We start from the raw sequence: 10,412 nt of genomic DNA, 5'->3' as shown, positions 1-10,412 counted from the left end.
TAAATATCAGTGGGACGATTGATACCATTTGCACATTTTGTTTTACACTTCTGGTTAGATGTTTACTGCATTTGCACTTGTAATCTGCTCAATGACAATAAAGTTGAATCTAAATCTAAATGCCTGTGAATAGGTGGTTTCCTGCTGCATTCTTAGGTTTTTCACATCACCCACTGTCTGATGACCTGTGGGCCAGTGAATATGTGCAGCTAACATATATGCAGATTGCGTGTTTCTGCCTCATCATAACACAGTTTTCACTACTGAACTTGCAAAATTAGCTGGACTCTGCTAACACACATACATATGCCAGAGTTGGGCTTCCCTCCTATTCCCCATATCTGTGCAGAGTGGGACCTCCCTTCTGTATCATGTCTGCTGCTGGACATCATTTGATCCAGAATGCAGCTGGATGAATTGTGTTCAACCTCCCTAAGTTCCCCTAAATACCCCCATTGTTATGTTCCCTCCACAGGCGTCCTGCATTCAATTTAAATCATTGATGCTCACCTAAAAAACAAAAACATACCAGCACCCACCTTCATTAAAGCACTTCTCACACTCCACTCTACACCATGCTCTCTCTGAGCCTCTAGCACTGCTTGACCCAATAACTCTTAGGATACAAAGAAGATCTACATCAACACTCTTCTCTGTCCTGCACCCAGGTGGAGGATTAAACTCCTGAACAGTTGAGTTTAACCTTCATCCTACCAACGTACAACATACAAGGACTACTGACTGGGGTCCCTGGGAACCCCAAGAATAAACTACTGTAATAGACAACCATCATAGCAAAATGTTAACTTATTTCTTCTTAAAACAGTATTAGTTATGTAATTAATGTTATCTGAAAAACAAACAAACAAAAAAAAAAACCAAACAGATGATTATTATTATTATTTTAGGAATGTTACAGTTAATTTGCACATTGTGTAAAACGAAAATATTAAATTTTCTTTAATACAAATTGCAGCTTTTATACCAAGTACAATCCAAATTAGTACTTAAAAGCTTATTTACCATCCTTTGTTTCTGGTATCATTTAGTTTTCAGTAATTTCAAGTAAACATTATTTGTGTTATATTTATATGGTTTGACCCCACTATAAAATAACTGAAGTAAACCCATAGTCATTCACAGTTCATTTGTGTGTGTGTGTGTGTGTGTGTGTGTGTGTGTGTGTGTGTGTGTGTGTTTATCTCTAAATACAAAAGTAGATAGAGTTTCTGAGTATGACCTTGTGTCAAAATAAATGTTGAATAAATGTAATTCAAATTGAGATTTTTCAATTTGTATATAATGTAAAATGAATGGTGTTTACATTGATCTATCAACACCACATGCTACAGGCAGTTATAACACACGATTTGGCTCATGCTATGCTCAGGGCATACTGGCATGTGACAAGAGGAGGAAACATTTGCTACCTTCATGTCTGTGTTTCAGGAGCAAACCTTTTGCAAGATTTTCCAGCCGATCATTGGACTTCCACAGCAGCAGGTGGAGTTTTCCTCACTCCCATGATGGCCATTGCTGCTCAGATTGGGGCTTGGAGCATGGCAGTATTAGCTCTCCTCTTCATGTGTGGCATGACCAGGGCATGCCCCAGCTGTCTCAGTTAGATCCGGCGATGTCGGCCACGTTTTAAAAACTTCCAATCTGGAAGTTAACTAGGAATCTGGAACCTAACTTCCAATCTAACCCTAGCCCATCTGTATCTACTGCATGTGTGTCTGTCTACTTCAAAATGACTGACAGAGTGCCCCTGCCCCCTCTGATAGTTTGTGATACTTTAAATTATGACCTATGGGAAATATGAACTCAGTAAATAGTTCCATTTATTAAAACTGCATAGGCCCAATTGAGTGCTTTTGACTGGGGTCTGCCAGGACTTCAGTATAAAATGTATTTTAAAAATACATTGTTATTTTTAAAAAGCACTAATTAAAACAGAAACTGAAAACAATTATATGGAGTCATTAGGAACAAATTGATTGACAGAGTCATGAAAAATTTGAATGATAGAACAAAGCACCTGTGAGATATGACAAAAAGTACACATCAGGAGTCTGCGGGTACCCCAGTCAATAGGATGAGAGTTAAACATATAACATATGTTCATACTAACTGATTCAATAATGTCCTCTATTTAACCTGCATATAAAACAGCATATGATCATGTGTGACAAATATCTGGGTTTGTAGGAAAAACAAAATCGCTCGTCTCATGGAAGACACAGAAAAAAAAATGTACATTACAAACATCACCCAGAGAACATAATCCCATCAATACACACTACCTTGCTATAAAAATTGTCATTTGTAAATAATAATCACATATTTGCAGTAATGAAAAGAAATGGATTAGTACAGCTACAGTATACATGGTTACAGTTCAGTATGAGGAGGTCATCTTAGTGCTGTTGTTCAGTTGTTCCCTGTCCATCTCAGATTTCCATCCTATCTGTTTTGTAAAGTAGAAAAAGAAGGAGGTGGTGGTGGTTTGCATTAAGTCATCAATTCTAAAAGAAGATAAATAGCAACTCAGTTTACCAGATACTACAGAACGCTTCTGAAAGATACTGAGATCTGTAAAAGCTACAACACTGATCGTTTACCTCCTTCACATTTCAGGTATGTTTTTCAGTACTCTCATATTTCACTACTTTACTGAAATACTATTACTAGCATAACTGAAATACTTCACTTATTTCTTATCACTTAATAAGGGAAATGTGTTAAAGACCATGTCATGTGGGACAATTGATCTTTTTAGTATATTTGTGTTCTTTAGAGCAGGACTGCACAGAGATATTTATACTGGCAGGTAATTACAGTTAAAAAGAGACTCATGGATCAATGTTTTAGAAACACAGTCTATAGCATAAAAATCAGAACCAGTGATGAATTTATATTACATTGTCTAATGCTGTATGATATCTCTATTTAAATAGTACTTTTTAATTTGAGTTTAAAATCTTAAACTGCTTAACATTGGGAATAAAGAGTGCCTTCACAAAGCTACAGGCTGAGATGTCACAGAGCGGCACTACTTCTGAGTATAGCATAGTCTACTAGATCTAGCACAAAGCAATGCCCTCGTGCAGTCTAATCTAATGGCCCGATTAGGTCCATAGCAATTCTTTTGAAGGGGACCTTGATTAAAGGAAGAGGGCACAATGACCCTTGCGGGGTGGCAGGTGGATTCACCATGCCACACACCTCCTGTGAACATCACCGTGAATGCCCTTCCAATAAAAGTGGGTCATAAAGACAATGACCCTTGCGGGGTGGCAGGTGGATTCACCATGCCACACACCTCCTGTGAACATCACCGTGAATGCCCTTCCAATAAAAGTGGGTCATAAGGTTTTGTCAGTTCTACATGTCCCACCATGCGATAATGGTGAGCTACCTGGAATAATATTCGCAACAGCTCTTTGGGACCAACAATTGGGTAATTTATTCCTGTGTTTGAGTGTCCTGAATCACTCTGTATAACCTGTATAATGAATAATTGAAAAATAGGGGTGGGATAGCACAATATTAGGCTGAATTGGCTGACCATTGATTACTTGGTCAAAGGTATGCCTTAGGGTCTTGTCGAGTGACTGCTCCAGGGTGCATCTATCCATATTAAACCAAATATAACTTTCAAAGATTTTAACAGACACTTAAATTACACAAATATTAAAAGGTTAAAAGCTAATGCTCATTAGATTTGATACCTGGTCAAAGGTAATGGCACTACCCATATCTCAAATCCAGTCAGTCAATTCACCTTACAATGACAATCCATGGACATGACTTTAACTGTGGCTGCATTCTTAGTAGCTCCAATCACCCACTTTGTAGGCTGCACATGAAAGCTGTCCAACTTACCCTTCACGTAGAGCTCCTAATAGTCTCCACTGTTCAAAGCTATTGTGTCCACCTCACAATATAATCCTTGGCATTCCTCTGGCATTTCCTTTTGCCGAAGTGTTTGTAAATCCAGTCACCCTGGATCTGCTGAAGGTATTCATGCAAACATCCAACTACAACTTTAGCATAGTCCAAGCCACAGATTTTAGCTTTACCTTAGTCGGTATTTTTATTTAATGTTTTGAGCTTTTACAAACAATATTTCTCTATAAGTGTTGGTGGCTTTAGGCTCATACTTTTTTCATATACTTTTCACCAGACATCAGTATTAACTAAAGTTATGTGCAATAAAGTGGAATGACAGGAAAAAAGTATTGAACACGCTAACTGAAATTTATTTAATACTTAGTGGAGAAGTCTTTGTTTGTAATGACAGTTTCAAGACGCTTCCTGTATGAAGAAATTAATGGGCCGCAGTATTCAGGTGTGATTTTTGCCCATTCTTCAAAAGATATTGTCTTTAAATCTTGTTCAATTGGATTCAAGTCAGGTGATTGACTGGGCAATTCTAACGCCTTGATTTTCTTCTCTGAAACTAATTGAGAGTTTCCTTTTCTGTATGCTTTGGATTGTTGTCCTGCTGGAAGCTCCACCCACATCTCACTTTCATCATCCTGGGGGATGGCAGCAGATTCTTCTCAAAAAAGAAAAACAGGCCCACACCATGATGCTTCCACCTCCAAAATTCACTGCTTGTATAGGGTTTTTAGGGTGATGTTCAGTTCCATTTCTTCTCCAAACATGGTGTGTAGTATGAGAACCAAAATGTTTCATTTTGCTCTCATCTGACCAAACTGCACTCTCCCAATATTTCATAGGCTTGTCCAAATGAGTTATAGCAAACTTTAAACAAGCTTCGACATGCCTTTTCTTTAGTAATGGAGTCTTGCGTGTGAGTGTTAGCAGTGGAGTGCATTGCCTATTGTTTTCTCTGTGACGATGGCACCTGATGCCTCCAAGTGTTTCTGGAGCTCTTTCCGAGTGGTCCTTAGCTCTTGGACTACTCTTTGGACTATTCTACTGACTCCCTGGTCAGAAACTTTGCGAGGAGCTCCTGTGTGTGGCCGGTTGATGATGGAGTGATGTTGCTTCCACTTGTGGATAATGGCCCCAATGGTGCTTACTGGAACATTCAGAAGTTTTGATATACATCTGTATCTGATTCCCTCAATATGTTTTGCAACAGTAAGGTTCCAAAGGTCTTTGGAGAGCTCCTTGCTTTTACCCATCTTTTTTACACTTATAGACATTTTGGTAAACATTTCATTATGTATTTGCATTTTGCTTCATTTTAATGAAATTTTAGGGGAAGCCAAGCTTCCTATTTAGTCTCAAAGCAATCAATTGTGTTGGGTACATAGGGAATTTTATTTTACTTATAGTGAAATTATGATTATTATTTTTTAAATGTTCATGTGTTGTATTTACCTAAGTCACACAAATTAAAATAAACCTGGTCAAATTTAAAAATAAATTTCAAATTTATGTCAAATTTCACCATCTGTCAGCATGAACATCACCAAAATTCAGACTTCTTTCTAAATTATCCTGAGACAATTCAGGATCCAGATGCCGCTCCCAACACACACTTCTTCACCTGTTCTTTACTCTCGAGCCCTAATGCCATGATTCTCAGATACAAAAATTAATCCTTTCACTGTTATTACCAGCAGTGACATGATTCGCAGTTTGGTGCAGGTGTCAAACTGTTAGTGGTTCAGTTTTCCGTTATTCCTTTCAAGTGTGATGCATGATGATTTGAGTTTATCTTCTAATAGAATGGTATGTAATGATGTGGTACTTGCAATTATAAGTTTTACTGGAGTCTCTGTTTAGTGACTTTTAATCACTTTTTTAATTCCTCAGTGAGTTTCTCAACAATACATCAGTGATGGAGCAGCGTCTGTTCATACTCCTGTTTTTCACAGGTAACAGAAGTGTGTGTGTGTGTGTGTGTGTGTGTGTGTGTGTGTGTGTGTGTGTGTGTGTGTGTGCGTATGTGTGTGTGTGTGTGTGTGTGTGTGTGTGTGTGTGTGTATGTGTGTGTGTGTGTGTGTGTGTGTGTGTGTGTGTGTGTGCGTATGTGTGTGTGTGTGTGTGTGTGTGTGTGTGTGTGTGTGTGCAAATGTAAAACAGCAGTCATCATCCATTCCCCGGGTGCAGGTGAGCTGCTCGGTGTACATGGTGGTTTAAAACAATGAATTTACCTGTTAATTGATAGGCCTCATCCTCATAAACTGGTAGTGCTGTACTGTCTGAAACAGAACACCTCCTATATTAAGACCATGAAGCACTAGAATTAGATAGCTACAGAAATATTGAGTTTAGACAGATGATTTTATAAACAAATAAAATTCAGTGTTTCATGTTTGCATCCAACAAATTGAGAAAAATATCTTTCATACTAAAAAGTTATCATTTTTATTTATTCAAATAAAAATTTCTAACACAGGCCTAACAATGCATAAAGCTTTTAAACCTTTCCTCCAAAGGAGTCATCTCTCTCGTCCTGTCTGTTCCTCGTAAGTACTTTCTCATCCAGCAGGGGAAAACATGGAGTGATGCTCAGGCTTACTGCAGAGTCACATACACCAATCTGGCTATTATCGAAAGTACTGAGAACATGGTTGAACTTCAGTATGAAGCACAGAGACAACAATTCAGTTCCAGTGCATGGCTTGGAATGTACAATGACATTAACAGCTGGCGCTGGTCCTTTGGAAATGAGCCACTGACAACTGGGATGAAGTGGCTTGGAGGATGGCCTAATAACAATGGCGGACATCAAGAGTGTGGTGCAACAAGTACGTGGGGTTGGATTTGTCAAGACTGTACTACCACAAGGCCCTTTGTGTGCTTTAATGGTAAGGAACAGCACGTGTTTCACATTTTGTCAGGTTGTCATTACAACATTTGTAGACTGTGTGCTCTCACTGTTCTCATTAAAGTTAACTGTACTCTTAAATAGCAAAAAATTGATAAATACTGAACTGTAAACAGACAAAACACCTGATATTTATGAACATTGACATGGAGTGTACTTAGAAAATAGTGTAATGGAGTTCTTAATTTTAACTTTATGTTGTAACCTGTTTAATTTTCTCTTTTACGAATACATTTAACTTATACTGAATTTAAGTGGTAATCGTGTTTTTTTGGGTTTTTTTTTATTCTCACAGACACTAAAACTGGAAATAAAGTGTACATTTACATCTCTAACAAAATGACTTGGTATGATGCTCAGGCTTACTGCAGAACGCATCATGTGGATCTGGCCAGTTCTAGAAATGCAACAGAAAACTCAAATATACAGAGTGTGATCGCTGTCTACACTTGGACTTGGTTTGGTCTGTTCAGAGACTCCTGGAAGTGGACAGATCAAACCAACGTCTCTACCATCCGCTGGATGCCTGGAAAACCTGATAATCAACTGGGAAATGAAAACTGTGGTTATGTAAATAACACTGAGGTTGCTGATGCACAATGTTCAGACATAATGCCTTTCTTCTGTTATTCAGGTGAGTTAAAGTTTCATTATGTCTCGTATTGAGAAATTTAAACAGCTTTTAGTATGTATGTTTCGTTGTGTCCATGTTTGTATTTGTATCCAACTTTGCATTTCTACATCCAGGAATGACAATACAAAAAATCATGAGGGTTAAGGTCCGGTCCAGTCAGGATGTGAACGATCTTGCAGTACAGGTGGCCATCTTGGAGCAGGTGAGTCTCATCCTCCACAAGACTCCACTTATAATGTACAAACCTTATAATGTAGTCTCCTTCGAGTCTCCATCAAGCTCTGACACAAACAATGCTGTATTGTAATCACAATCTGACAGTTTATATAGAACTTTTACAGCATTCACAGGAGATTAGTGTCTCTATCTTGCATTATCTAATAATAAAAGTCTTATTCTGTTCTTCAGATCAAGCAAAAACTGAAAGATCATGGGATAGCAGAGAACATCACAGTGAAATGGAGAGAGCAACCAGATGGATCTGTGTTTCACAAGGAATAAGAAAATAATGCTGCAGAAAATGAAGAACTTTAAGTCTTTAGGTGTTTCTTAAATCATGTAACTCTGTAGTGCTCTAGAGTGACTAATGTGTTCACTCTGGGAAGTTTAATACGATGTAGTTCACTATTAAATGGAGGGTGAAGGGAAAAATTTATTTAAACTATGTCTCTTTCATAATTCTAACATAGTGTAAATTTAGTCTCTTTACAATAAGTGTCTCTTTAAACTAAATGTAGTCAGCTGAGATGTTTCTGGGTGTTTATTTCTTTAGTTTAACAGATAGCATGCTAATGAAGCTAACATGTAATTAAAGTCTATTTTACGTCAAATGTTTTGTGTAATTGTAGACCTAAATCTTTATATACTCACTCCAGATAATATTTCTTAGAGCCTTAATAGTCTATGGCTCATATATAGAAGCTCTTATTTCTTTCCTTTTCATAAGCATTAACTAACCATTATGCTCCTGATGAAGTAGAATCCATAGACTATGTGATGTGAGAATAAGTGAATAATGTGCAGGATATTTCCCCCTGCTGAGTCTCTCCTGCTTCCTCCTGAGCTCCTTCTGCAGGAGCTCCACTGTGTTCCTCGTTTCACTCACTGGGCTCTGTTTCAGATCTGTAAAACTGTTCGGAAACAATATGTACTGTAAAAAGCTCTATAACTATATTCTATTTACAGCTCCTATATTCATCATGACACACCTGCCCATGAAATCACACATTTAATTAACACCACACTGCTCACTAAATAATAACAGTCTACTACATTTTCCTGTATATTAGTTACACTATGAAACTTTTAGTTGATATTATCAGTAGAAACCTGGTTGGCCTAAATGTGTGAGTCAAGAGCTGAAAGCTTTAGTGATTACTTCTTCATTTTACTGGTTTCAGGATGGGACTGATACAGAAAATGTCAATATTACCACCTGTAATCCTCTGATTCTGCATTGTATTTAACTGTACACCAATGCAAAAAGTAATTTCTTCTTCTTCATTTATTATCATTAGATTATAATCTTTATACAGAATTGAAATAAAGAGAGGCAAAGAAACAGAATTTTCTGTCTAATATTTTATTATAACTTTCTTAACTTTGTGATTATCTAACCTGTATGATAAGTATGCTGCTTGCAGTTTTCATTTTTTTAAAGGAAGGACAAAACTTAGAATTGACTCTAATTTCACCTGAGAAATGTTCAAACTGTTACCAAACTGCATGTATAAAGCTGTTAATTGTTAAAAAATAAATAAATAAATAAATAAATGGTCTTAAGTATTTAACAATTATTAGAAAACAAGACTTTTTTGTAAACATGAGTTAGAATTTAGCACTGCTGTTATAGTGCTTTATGTTTAACATACTTGTGCACATTTATTGGCTCATTCTACAGAAACAGAGTGTGGTTGATAATTTTCCAGATATGAAACTGCTGTACTTCATGCATAACAGTTTTAAGGTCGCTTCCTGGCTAATATTCTGGTGATTTTTTGTGATGAACTAATTTAAGATGTAGTTTACTTTACTGAAATAAAGCAGAGCTTCAGGTTGTTCCGTGTGAAAGTTGTTACTAATTTCCCTTTTCACTCCTCATGGAATAAAACGTTAGTCTCATCACTGGTTCTGCACCTCTGTTGATTTTAACAGATTCTTATTAAGTCTGTCTAGGAAATTAATCCTGTGGCCACTAGTAATAATATCCTGATGTTAAACATGTCCTATGAGCACTTAAGACAATAAATTATAAATTAGGACAAGAGACACTTGATATTAAAATCAGATGTGACTAATAAACTATTCTAATACACAGAAAGTAGTCTAGCACATAAACACACACACACACACACACACACACACACACACACACACACACACACACACACACACACACACACACACAAAACGGGGTGGAAATAGCTTTGACAGAGAATGAATGGCTCTGTATGTTATTTTTTCTTAGACCTCGACTTGAACGGACCATCAACAATTCATTTAATTTTCACTTCATTTCATAAGGGCTCTATTAAATACACCAGCTTCGTTTGTGTTTGAGCTGCTCTAGATGGGGAATTCTCTCATTATGACATTGTGTAGAAGAGATTCGTCAGAGGTCTGGTTACTTTTGAGTGGCATCTAGGAAGACCAGAAGTCAGAATAATGAATGTTGTGGAGTCTCATAGGTGGGCTGCTTGATGAATTTGGTTGCAGTTCTTCTGGTTCTTTCATTACTTGGGTCAGGGAGCTTTGCAGGATCCGGCTCACACAGGTGTTGATTGCAGAGAACTTCCACAGATGTTGATTGACAAGGACTCTTTGCTGTTGATTGGTGGATTAGAACTCTTGCAGATGTTACTTGAATAGAACTCCCCGAAGATGTTGATTGGGGAGAACTCTCTGAAATTGTTGGTTGAAGAGAACTCATTGTTTATAAAGTTTTCATACTAACACATCTAACAGTTT

At 37.3% G+C, this 10,412-nt stretch overlaps 1 protein-coding gene across 1 annotated transcript; it reads left to right on the top strand.

Moving 5' to 3' along the window:
• The first annotated feature begins 2,548 nt into the window (after nucleotides 1-2,548).
• Nucleotides 2,549-9,503, top strand: LOC124629204 (putative C-type lectin domain family 20 member A). The gene is made up of 6 exons (XM_053688188.1): nucleotides 2,549-2,637; nucleotides 5,794-5,855; nucleotides 6,420-6,791; nucleotides 7,107-7,445; nucleotides 7,559-7,647; nucleotides 7,854-9,503. The coding sequence occupies exons 2-6, from the start codon at nucleotides 5,819-5,821 to the stop codon at nucleotides 7,944-7,946; spliced, it is 930 nt and encodes a 309-aa protein (XP_053544163.1). The 5' UTR covers nucleotides 2,549-2,637; nucleotides 5,794-5,818; the 3' UTR covers nucleotides 7,947-9,503.
• Nucleotides 9,504-10,412: the final 909 nt, after the last annotated feature.

Source organism: Ictalurus punctatus, chromosome 19, assembly GCF_001660625.3.
Source record: "Ictalurus punctatus breed USDA103 chromosome 19, Coco_2.0, whole genome shotgun sequence".
In the NCBI taxonomy this organism is placed as follows: domain Eukaryota; kingdom Metazoa; phylum Chordata; class Actinopteri; order Siluriformes; family Ictaluridae; genus Ictalurus; species Ictalurus punctatus.
This window is presented reverse-complemented; position numbering and strand designations above follow the sequence as displayed.